The sequence below is a fragment of the Melanerpes formicivorus genome, unplaced genomic scaffold (assembly GCF_026170545.1).
Source record: "Melanerpes formicivorus ecotype bairdi unplaced genomic scaffold, bMelFor1.0.p_v2 SCAF_15, whole genome shotgun sequence".
Lineage (NCBI taxonomy): Eukaryota > Metazoa > Chordata > Aves > Piciformes > Picidae > Melanerpes > Melanerpes formicivorus.
This window is the reverse complement of record NW_027142367.1, coordinates 19087159-19106751: the sequence shown is the minus strand read 5'-3', so window position 1 is coordinate 19106751 and position 19593 is coordinate 19087159. Positions and strand designations below refer to the sequence as shown.

At 41.4% G+C, this 19593-nt stretch overlaps 1 protein-coding gene across 1 annotated transcript in view; it reads right to left on the bottom strand.

Moving 5' to 3' along the window:
• The window catches only part of ADCY2 (adenylate cyclase 2), a 230477-nt gene that overhangs the window by 196573 nt on the left and 14311 nt on the right, over positions 1 to 19593 (bottom strand). The window contains exon 2 of the mRNA XM_068147738.1: positions 12075 to 12272. Within this exon, the coding sequence (XP_068003839.1) occupies positions 12075 to 12272 (198 nt within the window). The remainder of the gene's footprint in view (positions 1 to 12074; positions 12273 to 19593) is intronic.

Below are 19593 nucleotides of genomic sequence, written 5' to 3'. Positions count from 1 at the left end.
ATAATCTCTTGAAAGCACACCTGCTTTGTAGTTCTCAATAAACCTACAATTTATAATGTATAACTACATATATATCTTATATTTTAATTGCACATTATTCTCAAAAACTGAACTTAAACCACATTGTAAATCATAAAGGAACAGTTCTGGCAGTTACATGTGTGCATTTAGCTCTACAATTTTATTACTACAATGTTACAATTTCTTTTTCATATGAACATATAAAACTTACACATCTAGTAGAGTTCATACTGAGTGAGCCTTACTATATCCAACCTATTTTTGTGTCTCTATCTCCTACATTTATAAAGCTCTATAAACCTAGCAGCTTACTTGTCCCCAAATTTGTGGCCTGCAGACCTTTGTTTCAAATATTAAGGTAATTTAAGGTAAGCAGTGCTTTTCTTAATACCTGCATAGCACAGTAGATTTGTATACTGGCAAGTGAAACTGAAAGGTAGTTCACAGCTAGCTATTACAAAATGTAAGCACATGGAGAGCAATTCTGTTACCTGCCTTCTAGACTAAAAGACATGGTCCTGTGACAATCCAGATACCAAGAATTATTAACCTTTATTTAGAATAAACCTTTATTTAGAATAAACCAAACCAGGTTGGAAGAGACCTTCAAGATCATCGTGTCCAACCCATCAACCAATCCAACACCTCGAGTACTGTGTCCAGTTCTGGGCCCCTCAGTTTAGGAAGGAGGTTGACTTGCTGGAATGAGTCCAGAGAAGGGCAACGAAGTTGGTGAGGGGTTTGGAACACAGCCCTGTGAGGAGAGGCTGAGGGAGCTGGGGTTGCTCAGCCTGAAGAAGAGAAGACTCAGGGGTGACCTTATCACTCTCTACAACTACCTGAAGGGAGGTTGTAGACAGGCTGATGATGGTCTCTTCTCCCAGGCAGCCAGCACCAGAACAAGAGGACACAGTCTCAGGCTGCGCCAGGGGAGGTTCAGGTTGGATATTAGGAAGAAGTTCTATACAGAGAGAGTGATTGCCCATTGGAATGGGCTGCCCAGGGAGGTGGTGGAGTTGCTGTCATTGAAGGTGTTCAGGAGGAGACTTGCTGGGGTGCTTGGTGCCATGGGTTAGCTGTTTGCGTGGGTTGGATTGGTTGATGGGTTGCACACTATGATCTTGAAGGTCTCTTCCAACCTGGTTTGGTTTATTCTAAATAAAGGTTTATTAAGCACCATTTGTGTCTAAAACTTCATAAAAGCTACAGGAAGCAGGGAACACCTTCAAACGAGTAAATTATGGTCTTCTCATGCAGCTTGTAGGAAATGTTTTCACCATCTATTGTGTTTTTATTTTGTGTACCAGCTCACTAGCTGAACTATTACAGCACTAGAAAACTGCAAACAGGAACAGATTTGAGACAGATGGCGACCAAAGGTCAGGATCTATGATGATACACCCCTTCATTACCCAATTCACAAAACCAGAAACATACAATATCAATGACCATAGTAAGTTACAAGATTTCCCAAGGCAGGCAGACAAGCAAAATCAATGAACTGAATCCATGAGGCTCATGCAGTGTGATGCCAAAAACTTCCATCCTAGAAATCTGGTAAAATGTCACATTTCTGAGGGGATAACAATTCCAATGAAAAGAAATGCTTGCATGGCTACCCTATATTTTACTTGCTAACAGGAAATTCTGGATAGTGTCTCACTTGATAGTGATAGTGTCTCACTTGAAGAGCATGTGAACTCACTTGAAGCCATCCAGAAGGATCTTGACAGGGTTTAGAAGAGGGGCAGTGACAACTGCTTGAAGTTCAGTAAGTTAAAACGCAAAGTCCTGCATCTAGGTCTAGCCAATCCTAGGCACAAATACAGGCCGGTTGCAGAGTACATTGAAAACAGCCCTGAAGAAAAAGACTCAGGGGTGCTGATTGATGAGAAGCTCAACATAAGCTGGCAGCATACTCAGTCAGCCCAGAAGGGAAACTGTAAACTGAATCCTGGGCTGCATCAAGAGGAGTGTAGCTAGCGTATCAGGAGAAGTCACTCTTCCTCTTTACTCCGTTCTCGTGAGACTCCCACCTTGAATACTGCATCCAGTTCTGGTGTCCTCATCATAAGAAGGACATGAAACTGCTGGAACTAGTCCAGATGAGGACCACAAAGATGATCCAAGGGCTGGAGCACCTCTGCTATGAGGCTAGGCTGAGGGAGCTGGGGTGGTTCAGCCTGGAGAGGAAAAGACTCCAGGGGGACCTTGCAGCTGCCTTCCAATACCTGAAGGGAACCTACAGGAAGGCAGGAGAGGGACTTTTCATACAGGGGTCTAGCAACAGGACAAGGAGGAACAGTTTTATGCTGAGGGACAATAGGTATAGAGCGGATCTTCAGAAGAAGTTCAGTATAAGGGTGGTGATACTCTGGAATAGGTCGCCCAGAAAGGTTGTGGATGCCCCCTCCCTGGAGGTGTTCAAGGCCAGGTTGGGTGAGGCCATGAGCAACCAAGTCTAGTTGAGAGGCATCCCTGCTCATGGCAGGGAGGTTGGAGTAAGTGATCTCTAAGGTCCCTTCAAACCAAAGGCATTCTATGATTCTGGTAGCTCCATCATACAAGTAATTAACTAGCATGTACTATGAAATCATTAAATGTTTATTTCTTGATGTTTAATCAATTCTTAAGCACATTAGAAACCTTACAAATGGCTTTAACTATTAATTTCCATGTGCCATCCAGCCTCCTGACTTCAGCAACATCTGCACAATGATTATATTTGAAATCAGCATTACTTAAGTTTCAGTACTATGAGGAATGTTAATATTCTTATTTTTAAGTTCTTTCCAATCAAAGAGAAAAATCTTACCACATTCAGTTCAGCATATTTATCTGAGACTCACATTTTTATTGTGTCTTAATGCTTCTCTTAGCAAAATTCATCCACATGACTTGCACAGCAAATGTCACACTGCACATAAACTATGCAATAATCTTGATGTAATCTACAATCAGCTCAGCCTTTGTACTTAATTGTACACTCTGAGATGGAAAAATCACTACAGGAAATGGAGTAGAGAAAAAATAAACTAGCAAGGAAATAAGGGCTTCATAAGGTTCTGCTGATAAATAGGCAAGCCTTTTCCAGCAGCAGTCTCTTCTACTTTATGTTACATTAAGCTTCCCTGATAAACCCTATAATGAATGGCTGAAGTGATCACTATAACATCACAATTATTCTATAACCGTGATGTTTTAGTCTTTGTGACTACTGCTCCAGAAGAATGCTGCAAGTATAAGACATTTAAAAGCCACTAACTTTTCTAACTTAGAAAATCCACCTCTTCAATTTTCAGATGAACTTCAGGCATGGCTCAAAGCAAACTGTCATTCAAACTAGCGCAGTAGTCCCTGGATGTAAGCAGTGCATAGGAACAACGAAGTAAAGGGATGTTCCTGGACCACTGAAGTCTATGTCCCTGCTACCACACAATGACTCTCATCTAAGAACAGCATTCCACTGCAAAAAACAATTCATTATTTTAACACTTGTTATCCTTAGGATATTAGCCATTCCACAAATGCAATGCCCCACTGGCTAAGGAATTGATTCCAGTTTCCAGTCTAAATTTTATTAATGGCTGGTCAATTTATTTTTGTGTGTATATGTGTCAATAATACTTTATCTTCTGTAGTTGCTCCTCAAATCTGATGTTCGCAGTCACACATTATCTGTAGATGGCAGTCACACCACTCTTCTGCTGATCTATACCCAAGTCAAACTCTTCTAATCTCAAAACTATCCTTTCTCCTGGTGATCTCACTTGTCACTCTCTATTAGTTCCTGTTTCAGTTTATCTTTTTTAATTGCAGGTGATCAGAAAAGTACATAGTCATCCAGATGAGCCTTCATCCTTAGCTGGACTCTTTGCCATCATAAGTATTTTCTAGACACATATCCTAATGACCCAGTGACCAGCTAATGCTTCTCCATTCTGTTTGTCCCTGCTCATTTCCAACTGATGAGATCCCAGCCAATTGCTGAAAATTCTGCTATTAGATCCCAAGTGCAGGCACCTCACATTACTAAATTTCATCTAGTTGTGATTACTGTAGCCCTCAAGTCATTCTTTTCTTCCCTGTAGCATTCTATTTTTTTGCCATTACAGGGTGAACAACAAACTTTATTATAGCAGTGATGCTGTCACTCCATCACTAGCAAGCAGCACTAATAAAGGCAAACATTCCCCAGATAACTCCCTGAGAAATTCAGCCAGCAATCTTCCTCCCCACCGATGGCCTTTGAAGTCACAATACTTGCCACTTCCCCTTGCCTATATATACAGTTACTCTAATAATGCTCATCTCCTTTAACTGTGCTTCTACTCTTCCATTTGGCACTAAAACAGATTTATGGTTTGGTATTTTTACAAAACAGCTTTTCCTAATTAAAACAGAAATCAGTTCTCTTTCTAGGAACAGCTATCATGGTGCATTGTCATGCCATGTCAAAGATTAACAATGGCATATTAGTTATGTTAACAGGGTCTTCCATGGCTACCCAGACTATTTCACCATATCAATCTACTATATTACTGATTTTAATTGCTGGTAGGTCTCTAATAGCTCATCTTTTTTCTGTCTTCTATGCAGATATAGCCATATCAGACTTGATAAATACATTTACATATCTTGCTATTAAGCATGTGATTTCCTATGTCTATAAAAAAATGAATAGTAAGATAAAAATCATCTGTTCTTCTCCTTCCTTGAATATAACTGCAAATATGGCTTATACTTGTGGGTTATGGGCTTCTTCCTTTTCTGTCACCCTTACTCCTAAAGCACAGTATCATCTTCCCATTTCATATAAGCCTCCTGCTTTTCCTTATGTCCCTTTTCAGCTGACTACTCACCTACAAGGTACTGAATCACACTCCTACAGAATTTAGTTTCTTGCTCAGGATACTCATTCTTGATAGTCTGAATAATCTTAAATATGAGAAACCATCAAGTGTCCACCACACTTCAGGTTCTGAACTGGCTAGACAGCTGACAGCAGCAACTCATTCCCTCTTTCCTGCATTGCAGGGACTTCACTAACAACTGCCCTGCATTCCTTCTCAAACATCCAACTCCTTTGTTTTGCACTGCTTAACCACACAACATGTTACTAGTAATTTAAGGCAGGGCTGACTTTACATAAGGCAGGTCCCAAGTAAAGTGCAGAAATTGAACCTGGTATAACTGTAGTAAAAAATTCTTCCACTTCTGCACACCTATTGATTTGCCCTGCTGCCTAATACAGGAGCTTGCAGGATCTGATCACACAGGATATGGACAGGCTGAGGTACTTGATGACTTTTTTGCCTCATTCTTCAATGGTAAAGGCTCTTAACACATCATCAAAGATACAGAAGGCAAGGACAGGGACTGAGAGAAGGAAGATCCACCCATTGTAAAAGACTAGGTTTGAGACCATCCAATGAACCTGAAGGTGCACAAGTCCATGGAACCTGACAAGATCCAACAGTGGGTCCTGAGGGAACTAGCAGATTAAGTTGCAAAGCCACTTTCCATCACATTTGGAAAGTCATGGCAGACTGGTGACATTCCCACTGACAGAGAACGGAGAAACATGACCCCCCTTCTCAAAAAGGGAGATAAGGAAGACCTGGGAAACTACAGGCTAGTCAGTCTCACCTCAGTGCACATAACAGAGCAGATCCTCCTGAAGACTCTACTGGGCCATGTGTAAAATGAGGAGGTGGTTACTGGCAAACAGCATGGCTTCACCAAGGGCACATCCTGCCTGGCAAAACTGGAGGCTTTTTATGATGGGATCACAGCATTGGTGGATGAGAGAAGAGCAATTGGCATAATCCTTCTGGACTTCCAGTACCTGAAGGAGGCCTACAGGAAAGCTGGGGAGGGACATTTTAAAAGGGCATGTGGCGATAGGACAAGGGGCAATGGTTTTAAGTTAGAGCAGAGTAAATTTAGATTAGACATTAGGAAGAAGATCTTTACTATGAGGGTGGTGAGACACTGGAATGCGTTGCCCAGAGAAGTTTTTAAGACCAGGCTGGATGAGGCTTTGAGCAACCTGCTTTAGTGGGTGGTGTCCCTTCCAACTCAAGCCACTATATGATTCTCTGAACTCTGTGCAGGCCCTTATCTCTCAGCACACAATAGACTGATAGCATCAGGTGCTAAGAGAGCATAAAAAAAATATAAGAATTATAATACAGAAAAATTTGCCCACAATTCATAAACCAGGGCTGCTCCAGAGCCTGAACTGAACCATCCCATACCAACACATTAAAACAGAACAAAAGCAAAAGTACTTTAGATTCAGCTCATAAAGTAGCATTCAGGCTAAACCAGACAAACATATTCTAAACACATGACTGTGGAGGTTTTTTTCTTCATAAACGGAAGTGTCAAATCCTGCTTGAAGTGATTTCTGTGCTGTAACTGAATACAGCCAAGAAGGAACACATCTGGTGTCTGCATTGTGCAAGCATATTTATAATTAAGTAGAACTGAATACCAAAATCCAGCAAGGATAGAATTCATTAGACTAGTATAATGCTGTGTAATTACCCTCCTTTTTTAGATCATCCACTGTATGTTTTCAGAGCTCTTTTTATGCCTTGATATCAATGTGCTATGACATATTTACATACACCCTGTATAAAAGGCTGAGAAGTATCAGACGTGTCAGAGGATGACATGGAAAGGTGACTATTGCACAATAACTACACTGTCAGTGAAACAAGAGAAACTAGTTTAAATTCATTCCTTGACACATAATTCTATGGATAGGTACTGGATTTAAGTTTTGTAAGGACAGGTGGTCTTTTCTAGAGTAGGGAAAAGTCCTAACATGACAAAATCAATGTGTTACATTTTTCTCCAGTGCTGTCTTGCATTACTGACCCTCCAGCAAAAACACCATCCGCTGATTTCCACACACACCTTTCTAAACATCTCCCTTGGGTCTTTCCTCACTGAAATCATCTCCAGACACTATTGCTTGCATCACAGATTTGGAAAGAATTGCCAGCAGGTAATTGCTCTTTTCCAAGCCTCTGCATGAATTCCTTTGCTCTAATTCTTTCCTATCTACACTGGCCAGGTGTCTTGCAAATCCTACCTGATAACCCTCCCTCCCCCCTAACACAGTGTAGTAAGCGTTTGGTCCTACCAAGGCATCCAAATTCCCTGGGCCACCAGTGAAAAGCAAGGGCTCCTCTGCCAAGTTTAGCACTGACAGAAACTTGGGTTTATTTAGAATAAACCTTTATTTAGAATGAACCAAACCAGGCTGGAAGAGACCTTCAAGATCATCGTGTCCAACCCATCAACCAATCCAACCCACCCAAACAGCTAACCCATGGCACCAAGCACCCCATGAAGTCTCCTCCTGAACACCTTCAATGACGGCGACTCCACCACCTCCCCGGGCAGCCCATTCCAATGGGCAATCACTCTCTCTGTATAGAACTTCTTCCTAACATCCAACCTGAACCTCACCTGGTGCAGCCTGAGACTGTGTCCTCTTGTTCTGGTGCTGGCTGCCTGGGAGAAGAGACCAACCTCTGCCTGTCTACAACCTCCCTTCAGGTAGTTGTAGAGAGTGATAAGGTCACCCCTGAGTCTCCTCTTCTCCAGACTGAGCAACCCCAGCTCCCTCAGTCTTTCCTCATAGGGCTTGTGTTCCAAACCCCTCACCAACTTTGTTGCTCTTCTCTGGACTCGTTCCAGCAAGTCAACATCCTTCCTAATTGAATGGTTGATAGCCATGAGACAAGGTTGCCACAATTCTTTAAAAAAGTTTATCAGGTACCACACTTTTTTTTTATGTAAAGCCACCCACTGCCTCACTAGGGTGGTCTATATCACTCTCCCAAAATACCTGCTTCTGTGCATTGTCCACATGTAGGAATAAAAAAGCTTGGAGTAACTGAATGGGTAAGTTAGTTGGTAAGCCTGATAGTGCAGATATCCTAGCTCCTCATATAAATGGGTCTGTGATTTGCCCACACAACTTAGTGACAATTACAGCCTTTGGATTAGGCTCAGCAGGCAATTACAGAGCCAGCATGGGGCTTGCAGACTGGCCCTAAGGATGGAGTAACCTTATAGAGCTGCATTGCCTTCCCCCTTCACAAGAGCAGCCAGATATCTACCTGATAATAGCTTTCTTTCCAAAACTGTAGCTGCAGCCAAAGAAGAGACAAGGAAATGCAGACAGACAAAAGCAGTCTGCAGGGTAAAAGCAAAAAGCTGAAACAATTATGATTTGCACTCATTTTACATCAGCCCACAGTTTTCTAACAACAAATAAACACAAAAAAAACCCCACACCATCAAAAAACAACACACCAACCCAAAACCCAACGGTCCTGACCAGCCACTTCATTTTCAGCTCTCTACTGTTCCTGAAAGCTATTTGAGCTATGTGCCTTCAGGCTCAGAAGAAGCTGCCCTGTATTAAATATATATTGAGTTCATAACCAAACAGTCTATCTGAAGTGGTATTTTTATTGTAAACAAAAGCTGCAAAAGTTCACACCTAAGGATCCTTCAGACAACAGAGGAAAAAAAAAAACAGCTGCAAACAAGCAAAAGCAACATTAAAATTATTAAGCCAAAATTTAATGCAGGCAGGGATATCTTTTAGAGTGAGAAAGCTTGTGCACAAATAAAAGAATGACATGTTCTTTCCAGAAATGGTGGTATGCAGAAAATTTATCTTTCAGTAACTACCAGTACAATATCTTTCAGTAACTACTAGTACAATATCTTTCAGTACCTACTAGCACAATTAAGAAATGCCATATTCCTAAAAGGCTTCAGATTCAGAAGACATGAAAGACCTGATGAAAAGAGTATTTTTAAACTTTAGAATAACTTTAGAATAAACCAAACCAGGTTGGAAGAGACCTTCAAGATCATCGTGTCCAACCCATCAACCAATCCAACCCACCCAAACAGCTAACCCATGGCACCAAGCATCCCAGCAAGTCTCCTCCTGAACACCTCCAATGACGGCGACTCCACCACCTCCCTGGGCAGCCCATTCCAATGGGCAATCACTCTTTCTGTATAGAACTTCTTCCTAACCTCCAACCTGAACCTCCCCTGGTGCAGCCTGAGACTGTGTCCTCTTGTTCTGGTACTGGCTGCCTGGGAGAAGAGACCAACCTCAGCCTGTCTACAACCTCCCTTCAGGTAGTTGTAGAGAGTGATAAGGTCACCCCTGAGTCTCCTCTTCTCCAGGCTGAGCAACCCCAGCTCCCTCAGCCTCTCCTCACAGGGCTGTGTTCCAAACCCCTCACCAACTTTGTTGCTCTTCTCTGGACTCGTTCCAGCAAGTCAACCTCCTTCCTAAACTGAGGGGCCCAGAACTGGACACAGGACTCGAGGTGTGGCCTAACCAGTGCAGTGTACAGGGGCAGAATGACCTCCCTGCTCCTGCTGGCCACACTGTTCTTGATGCAGGCCAGCTTGGTTGGGTTAGGACAAAAGTTAGGCTGCAATTTGAAGAAAATGAAAATAAAGCACTTGTTTAGGAAGTAAGTGTCATGAACTGACTCTTTTAATTTTGGTAATTCTCTAATTAGTTACATTGACAAAGATGTATTTGAAGCAGAACTCATTTAAATTTTGCGTCTTGGTTCTTTTCTTTCATAAAAGGCACAAAGGAACCACAAAAAATAACAAACACCCCAATATGCCAAGCAAAATGGTTTTAGAATTCACTATATGTAAAATTTCAACAAAGAAACTCTGTGATGACTGAGGAAGGATTTTTCAGAATTACTTTTATGTTTAATTCTAAGAGAGAACCTGAGTATTGACCTACATGTTCTTGATGCAGAGCAATCAAAACATGAGCATCACAGGAACGTACAGCAGTATTTTACTGCTCATGCCTTTTTCACAAACATTCAAGAACATCAAACCTGCAATTAGTCTGTTCTGTAAGATGCCAAATCCCCAGAAAGGTTCCTGTGTTTCTATAGTTTAGTCTTAACTCACACAGTGCCTACAAAAGTGATCACCAAAGCAGCACTGCTATTCAGAGAGGGAAAAGAAATTGGTTTGGGGGGAAACTAATGGTCTCACTGCAGGGAGCCACACAACCTGTAAGTGTGTACACAGGCACCTCTCCTGCCAGATGCCAACACCACCTGCACGGTGGAGTTCAGCCACATATCTGCAGCCAGGCCCAGGCTGTCTGGGAAAGCATTGCCCACCGTGGACTGGAGCTGGGGCTGGAGCCTGTGCAGCTCTCGTCAAAGCCGCTGCCTCAAGCAAACCAAGGCACAGACTAAAATATCACAGGACTTGTGTCTTGGCAGCTTGCAGGAAGACGTCTTTCCCTGGAGCTCTGCAGCCTTTCCTGCCTCTCACAGCCAGACATGTTCCTTGGATGCTGTGGCAATTCTCACTTTTTTCCTAAGAGAAAAGGAAGGCAAGACAAATACAACCCTAGGACCAGGACACCAGCATCCCTCTTAGATCGCTTTTATATCACATGCTTTTGAAAATCATTAACCTCTCTCTCTCAAATAACAAAATTAAACTCAGTAGGATTTGCAGTGAAAAAATAATGTGGATTATTTGCATCTAAGCTTCAAAGCCTGAAATATTCTAGTATGACATCTTGCAAGTGGCAATGAAAATGAATAAAACAAAAACCATGTGCATTATCCACACTTGATAACACAAAGATAAAGGGGCTCCCATGGTGAATTTGTATCTAGAAAAATACTGCATCTTGTTATTTGCTTCTTTACTACATGCAAGTGTGGCTGGGTTTGGTATTTTCAAATACTTTTAAAACAAAAACACAAAAAAAAACCCAAACCAGCCACAAAACAACAACAGAAAAGCGGTTTCGTAGCTAATTAATCCCTGAAAATTCCAAGAAAATAAGAAAAGTCACTCAGAGAGGTAAGGGCTCCAAAACTAATATTACCAACATACAAGAGTAATTTAAATAATTTGAATTAAAGATTTTAAAGGAATTATTTGCATACTTAAAGTTCAGCATTTGCATAAGCCTTTGCGAGATCTGAATACCAAGTCAGAATATTTCTTTCACGTTTATCTTAAAGACCTAAAAGAGACCCCAGATACAGCAGGACCATTTAAAGGTTACAGCAAACTCATGGGCTTAGCATGAAATTCTGAGAAGACACAGTGATATATTTTAATGCTTTTTTCCATCCTTTGATGAGTTTTACAATTATTATATCAGGAGTTGGAATGGGTTGTCCAGGGAGGTGGTCGAGGCCCTGTCCCTGGGGGTGTTTAAGAGCAGGCTGGATGAGGCTCTGGCCAGCCTGATCTAGTGTGGGGTGTCCCTGTCCATGGCAGGGGGGTTGGAACTAGATGATCCGTGTGGTCCCTTCCAACCCTGAATGAAACTATGAAACTATGAAACTATGAAACTATGAATATTTCAATGCAGAGAGGTTTAGGAAAAAGAAAAGGATATGGCAGAACACAGAAGAATCGATCAGTTGCAATGCTGGATACTGTGCATCATTTATTGGTATTTCAAAAGTGCTGCTGTTCAGATGCTGTTATGTTTTTGCTTCGTCTTTATCACAACATTTTAACAATTTTGCTTCTCCACTCATTCATTTCCTTGGAAATGTAAAGAAACTCTCAGTCCATTTATTCTCAGGTGTTGGTGGATATCATTTTGAAGATCACAGAAAGCCTGCACTGAGCGCTCAAATACACCAAGCTGTGGAAGACTCTTGAAGAAAACTAGCACTTCTGCCAGGTTAATTTGTCACGGGAATTAAATATTCACCATACAAAGAAGCTGGTGACTGGAATCAAATGTTCATTATACAAAGGAGTTTAAAAATATAAAAGTAAAAATCTCCAAAACTTGCCATATCTTAAGTATGCCCACCAGTTCAGTACTTATGAAGCAGATGTGGAAAGCTTCAGCATGCAAGCAATCATGAAAACTTCTTATGAAATATCTCACAAAGATTAATGTGAGTGCTTTTGCATAGAACAGTCCTTGTAAATGTACCCAATGTAAGTAAAATTAATAATAGTGACAGTCTCACCTGGTCCCAGGGGCAGATGATTCCTCCAAAACACATAAAGAGATATCCCATGGCAACAAGACACACCCAGACCACCAGAGAAAATATACGAAGCAGCTTCTTAAATACAGGTTCTACGCAGACAAGGATAAATATAGCAAAAAAAATTGCTAGGGCTGTTGGAACAGTTATTAAAAATGCCACATGGTCTTCAATTTCCTGGAAACAGAGGGAAATGAAAAGGAAGTTAAAAATTAATGTACTTAAAGGTCAGTCAGCAATAACATACTCTAAACCCATTGCACACAGAGATCCCAGAAAGACATTTCCGAATTGTCAAAAGTTAAGTCGAATCAAAAGAGGATTTCTTTCACTATAAGAAGCTGTTATGTGGAGCATTAACTTCATAAACAACTCTCAATCACGCTACTACATGGCATTTCTTTTACTAAATTGAGAAATATGTTAGTTGAAGCAGACTGAGGAAACTATAAATCACGCTTACAGCAACACACTGGGCTCACAGGACTGAGCAAGCTAAAAGGCAGCCCCAATGTGAGAAGTGAAATAGCCTTTCTGCTCCAGAATTCAAAAGATTTCTGTGATTAGTGTGGTTTGCAGGTGAAATTCAAGAATCCCTATCGAAGACTGCAGCTGTCAAAATGCCTCCAAAATCAGCTGTGTGTCCATGAATAAAAGCCTTTTCTACAGCAATTTTGCAAGGTACTATAAGTTTTGTTTCTGGTTAAGTACTTATGAGGAAGGACATGATCTAGATGACATACATACATTTTCTCCTAGCAACTGCTTACTTCAAACTGTGTAAACAACACTCAGGGCAAGGACTAGAATATAACCTGAACTGAGATTCAGAATAAATAATATTTAAATTTATTTACAGAACTCATGTAGATGTTACTACACTAATATCAAACTCACTTACTGATGGATGCACCAAAAAAAGAATAAGTATTTCACTTTATACTCCTATATGTATCTCTGTATGAAGTATAACAGCACCATATCAAACTCTGGTCACAGGATCTTTACTCATTCCCCCAGCTGTTATGAATTCTAACAGCCTCATTTGTAGCAGCAAGGACTGCAAAACCAGGCCCCAAATGCTACTGTTGAAACATGAAATCCTCTACTAACCATACATTTCACACAGCAATGCCTCATACTCATTTTTCATGCTGGTGAAATCTTGGGAACAGTCTGAAAGTATCTACTTGCTGATTGGTAAGACATCTAAGCACAAAGAAATAACATTTCTTTTTCCCTTGTTTTGTAGCTACTCTCTTAGTGTCCTGACAGATCTTGTTTATTCATTGGTCTTCAACTTAAATACTTTATTGTTTTACCTAAGAGGCTTGTGTTGTGATTTCCCCCCCCGTGTGTTATGTGTGTAAGACTTGCTACAGTTAGAATAAAACTACAAATTTACAGACATTTACAAATACTCTTAGCATTTCTTCTTCTTGTTTTCTTCCAGATCTAACAAGCCTTACATCCCAACAACTATACGGACACTTGCTGGGAGGTTCTTTACCTCTCTTTCTTGCCTACGTGTGTATGGCGCACCGCAACAATGACCTGCTATGACACGCACCTCTGTCCATCCACCACTGCTGCAACCCCCAGCACCAGGCAGCCCTGCACCAGGAGCCACTCGTACACACAACCTGCTACTGAACTTCAGCCAATAACCCCTGCACTTCAGCACAGATGAGAAGCACACACTGCCTCTTTGGAGAGTGCATTAGCTGAGGCTCTGCTCTGACAAACACCACCATATGGCCTCTAGCTCAGGAGGTGCCACCACCCTGCTAGGTTCAAACCAAAGAAGAGGCAAGGAACTGTAAATGATGGTGCAAACTTTGAAATTAAAACACTAATCTTCAAAATATTAAATATGTACAATAAGGCTTTCAAGTACTCAGGTAGTAGTATTGAAAACAAATTTACTGGCATAAAGTCAGTCATGAAGGTTGCAGTGTCCACATGAGCACAAAGCCATGTGACCTAAGATATGTGCAATTTTGTACAGTAACAGAAAACATAACTACTGGTAGTAAAAGCTACTGATTTATGTCTGAATTGTGTGATTTTTGATGATTCCCATCTCTGAAATTTGTTGTGGTGAATTGATTTAATAATGTCACAACCAGTGTTAGCCCAGGTAACACCAAAAGCATTTGTCTTCAACCTTTGACTTCTGCACTTCCAGAAACTCATGTTACAAGGTCAGAGGAATTAGTCTCTGGTGACAAGGCAACGTTAAGTTCCTTGCACCACCTCTCATGCACTTCAGGTCACAGCAGTGAAGGAACTCACAAGCTCCTGGAGGAAGACAAGACTGAGGAAAACCACACATTTAAATGACAAAAAATTGCTATTTCAGTCATACTCATCATGCTACAAATACACTAGCAATGATACCCACATGTGCTTCAACAGCACACTTCTCCACCTCACTAAATAAAGTATTGTGCTTTCTAAGACAATCTTGCTTTGTAACAGATCAATATTTAGATTTCATTTTTGACCATACATATAGTCACACCACTGACCCATTTTGATTGCTAAATTAAACATTTTATTTCTGCTTTCTCTCCTTCTGTGGTTGGCTATTCCATAATCACAGAATCATAGAATCATAGAATGGCCCAGGCTGGAAGGGACCTACAAAGGTTATCTAGTCCAACCCTGCCCTGCAGTCAGCAGGGACATCCTCAGCTAGATCAGGTTGCCTAGAGCCCTGTCAAGCCTTACCTTGAATACCTCCAGGGAAGGAGCCTCAACCACCTCTTTGGGCAACCTGTTCTGTTGTTCCACCACCCTCATAGTGAAGACCTGATATCCAGTCTAAACCTGCCCTTTTCTAGTTTGAAGCCATTGCCCCTTGTCCTGTCACTGCAGGCTCTTGTAAATAAACATTCTCTCCCCATCCTTCATGTAGGACCCCTCCAGGTACTGGAAGGTTGCTATTAGGTCTCCCAGGAGCCTCCTCTTCTCCAGGCTGAACAACCCCAGATCCCAAGTAATTCTGCCTTTTGTTTTGGTATAAACATTTGTGGGAGGGTGGGAAATAACAGACTACAATGTATCAGCTCCTCACCATGGGTAACTGAACACAACCTCACTGACTGCAGCGGGACATCCACCTCTGAGCAGACAACAAGACAACATTCTTCCACTGTCACAGGCTGCTTGCCCTGCACTATACACTGTGTGAATTCAGAAGTAAAATTTAAATTTAAAGACAAAACAGTATACACATCAGGTAGTTAAAAAATAGATGAGAAAACAGTTGCTATTACCATTTGAATCCTTTTGAGAAAGCTTTAATATGTACAGGGAAATTTTTCACAATCCCACCTGCAAAATGAGTGTTAATGTCAGGTCAGCAAAAGCAGACCACCTGAGGCAGCAGTTTATTTTGGAAACTACTTTTAACAAGATTTTCTTATTACTTCAGAGGAAATGTTTACTAAATTGTAACTTTGGGAGCAGGGCATTTAAAACTGGTAGCTTTCTGATCAATATTTGCAATCATCAACGAGTTTAGCAGTGTGATGTTGAATACAAACACAAATCCTGAAGGCTAACTGTTCTGTTTCTCTAAACACTTTTCCAGAGGGGAGAGAGAGCACACAAACAAAAAACCCAACACTTTCCTTCTGTTTTGGTTGCCACTCTCAAAAATTAAGATACACCAGAGGTGATGGCATTAAAGTATCAGCATGACACTTTCAAACATAATGGCTAAGCCTCCAATACATGCATCTTGTCTAACAGCTCCATCTTCCTGTTTTCTCTCTTGCTGTCTTTTAATTACTGAAGAAATTAGAAAGTATACTGCTAGAAATTTTTCCAACCCCCACAAATTCTCCAGAAGTGTGTGATAATCTTATCACCACTAAAATCTGAAGAGTCACTTTCACTCGTCTTTCTAAAGCCCACAACCTTCGCTCATTCTGCAGCCTGTTCTTTCCTTTTCCAGATAATGCCATGCCCTTAGTTTAATTTTAAACAGCAAAGCTGCTGCAGAGCACTTTGCTGTTTTATATAAAGCCATACAGCTCCATGAAGTACTCTGAACAAAATGAACAAACAAGGATTTAAAATACCAGGTTTAGCATAGATCTTTTACCATGGCCTTTCATTTTTGGGTGCTTTTCCCTTAATGTTTGTTTCATTAACTGGAATTTGACAGCAATCTATACTCACAGGACACCTGCCTGGAATTTGAAATATCACATACTTTATATTAACTCACATACTTTATATTAACTCAAGCCAGTTACAGTTTTAAAGTCCTACTTTTTGCTGAGATCAGTGAAACAAGTTCTAAATGTAAATGTAAAAAACCAGTCAGCAATGTTCTTCAGACATTAAAACAACAGAGAGTTTCATACATCTATTTTCAAAAGTCTTGTGTGTTTAAAAAAATGTTACAGGGCTCAAGGTTTACTAACTTACTGTCCTATTAACACAGTATAACATCTTCCTTTAACCAGAATGATTGAAATACCTTCTGGCAGAAAGGGTCCTGGGGGTTCTAATTGATGGGCAACTGAATGAGAGCAAGCAGTGTGCCCAGGTGGCCATGAAAGCCAATGGCATCCTGGCTTGTATCAGAAATACTGTGTCCAGCAGGAGTAGGGAGGTGACCATCCCCTTGTACTCAGCTCTAGTGAGGCCACACCTCCAGTATTGTGTTCAGTTTTGGGCACTTCAATACAGGAGAGATGTGGAGGTGCTGGAGCCAGTGAAGAGGGCAACAAAGGGTGGTGAGAGGCCTTGAACACAAGCCCTATGAGGAGAGGCTGAGGGATCTGGGATCGTTTAGCCTGGAGAAGAGGAGGCTCAGGGGTGACCTCATTGCACTCTACAACTACCTGAAGGGTGGTTGTAGCCAGGAAGGGGTTGGCCTCTTCTCCCAGGCAGCCAGCAGCAGAACAAGAGGACACAGTCTCAAGCTGCACCAGGGGAGGTTTAGACTCGAGGTGAGGAGGAAGTTCTTCACCGAGCGAGTCATTCGTCATTGGAACGGGCTGCCCAGGGAGGTGGTGGAGTCATTGACCCTGGAGGCGTTCAAGGGGAGATTGGACGTGGCACTTGGTGCCATGGTCTAGTCATGGGGTCTGTGTTGATAGGTTGGACTCGATGGTCCTCGAGGTCCTTTCCAACCTAAGTGATACTGTGATACCGTGAAAGCTGGTAAAGGGCCTGGAGAATAAATCTTATGAAGAGCAACTGAAGGAGCTGGGTCTCTTTAGCTTGGAAAAGAGGAGGCTGAGGGAAGACCTCATTGCTCTCTACAGCTACCTGAAAGGCTGTTGTAGAGAGGCTGGTGCTGGTCCCTTCTCACAGGTAATTAGTGATAGAACAAGATGGGATCGCCTCAAGCTGTGACTGGGTAGGTTTAGACTGGATATTAGGAAAAACATTTTCACAGAAAGAGTGGTCAGGCATTGGAATAGGCTGCCCAGGGAGGTGGTTGAGTCACCAACCCTGGATGTGTTTAAAGGTGGTTTGGATGTGGTGCATGGGGATATGGTTTAGGGGTGAACTTTGTAGAGTAGGGTTATCGGTTGGACTCGGTGATCCTGAGGGTCTTTTCCAACCTGAATATTTCTGTGATATACAGGGAAAAAATAATTTAAAAAAAAAAGCCACCACAAACAAAAAACCCAAACAATTTTCCTGCAAAGCCTTTCCCAGGATTTGAGAGAATGAGAATAATTTTCAGAAGATATGTCACCGCCTTTCTCTTTGTAGAAGTGGACAGCATTTCAATTCTCCATCACTTCAAGAAATAGTTCTCTACAAAGCCAAAAAGCTTTAGGAGTCCTCTGGCTCCTTGTGATTGTTATGCCATGGTTTTACATTTTAGTGAATCTGCCTGCAGCTGACTGCACCGTTTGCCATCTGCTAGACAGCTGAAAAAATAGCCACTTTATTAGGAGGTGCCGCTCCCTGCTCCTGGCTAAGTAGCTGTACAGCTTCATCTAGGACTTCATCATCTGGGACAACTGACAAGGTTTTGGCCTGGATTTATTTTCCATCAATTCCAGCACAATGTGTCCATCTCCACTTCAGAAATGGTGCAGTGTCATTAAGGCCTGAAGCTGTTTCCAAGCCCACGCTGTATTCTCTGGACCCATAACTTAGAAAAACTTCTCTGCCTTTTGTGCCCACCATTAATCTTTCTTAACACAAAGCTTGCCTTGTTTTTCTTGCTTACCTGCCTGCTTAGAAGCCTTCTCACATGACCTTTTTTCCTTAAAAAGCTTTTATTGAGCTTTGTGCAACATGTTCAAGGGGACTAGCAGAAAATTAATTGAACTTCACCTTGTAATCAAACTGTCCTGAAATTTATATCAACAAAGCTTTTGATTTTCACTAAGGCCCTTTATAATTGCATGCCTGGGATTTTTTCCCTCTGATTCAGCATTCTCTGTTTAGCCTGGCAGATCAATGATAACAGCATCAGGCTCAAATCCAGCTCTTTCATGATGTCCACTGTCTTGAGAAATTCAGTTCTCTCTGTGTGGTAGTTTTAGACTATGCCTTTAAATTTTTTTCTGCAGACCTTGGACAGAAAGCAGTAGAATTAAAATAAAACACTATTGGGTGTAATAAGGAAAATAATGATAACTCTAAACAATCCCATTGGAAAGATAACGAACTTAAGCTAGTAATGTAAACAATTTCTCTCCCTTTTTGCTGCTTTGGCTCTGGCTGATGCTTCTCCTGGCTTTACTGACCTTGACTGCAGTGCTTTGTTGTGACTGGTGTTAACTACAACTTCTCTGCTCTGTCTGTTGTCCTTTTTGTGTACAGGGGGGGAAGGAAGGAGGCAGGGAAGGGAGAAGCTGTTGCAGCTCCCCTGGTCTTTGGCCAGGGGAGGTCCTTTTGCTGTTTACCAATTGTAAATACCTGTAAATATTTGTAAATACTGTATATTTTGTACATATTCATTGCAGTCCATTGTAGGTTGTCATTTTGCTTGTAAATACAGCTTTCATTTTGCTTTCAACTGAGCTGTCTCACAAATTTAATATTGGGGGGAATTTTTCAAGCCACCACACTCTGTTAATGAGTCTGATGTGCAGCTTACACTCACTGTTAACAGCATGTGGTGGTATCTGACGCCTCTCTAGTCTGCAATCAGTCCAGCAACCTGCACATCACATGTATAAAGTAATTCTGACCAGCATTACAGCTGCCAGGCTGCTGCATGATGCCATATATAGCCAGCAAGAAGCAGCTCTGCATTCGTGGCCAGATTCTGGGTAATTTTGTGTTTGTTAGTAAATTATGACACTATTGAAGTACTAAGACTTCATTCAGATGACATTCTCATTACCTGGAGCCTCTCTTCAAACTTGAAAGTCATGAACAACGTGCACTATAGAATCCACCACATATGAAAGGCACAGCATTTTGCAACAGTGCAATAATTCTGCTGAAATCAAGAGGAACTTCTCTTTGATTTTGCAGTGTCTGTCCTAGTTAGAACATAGGACTA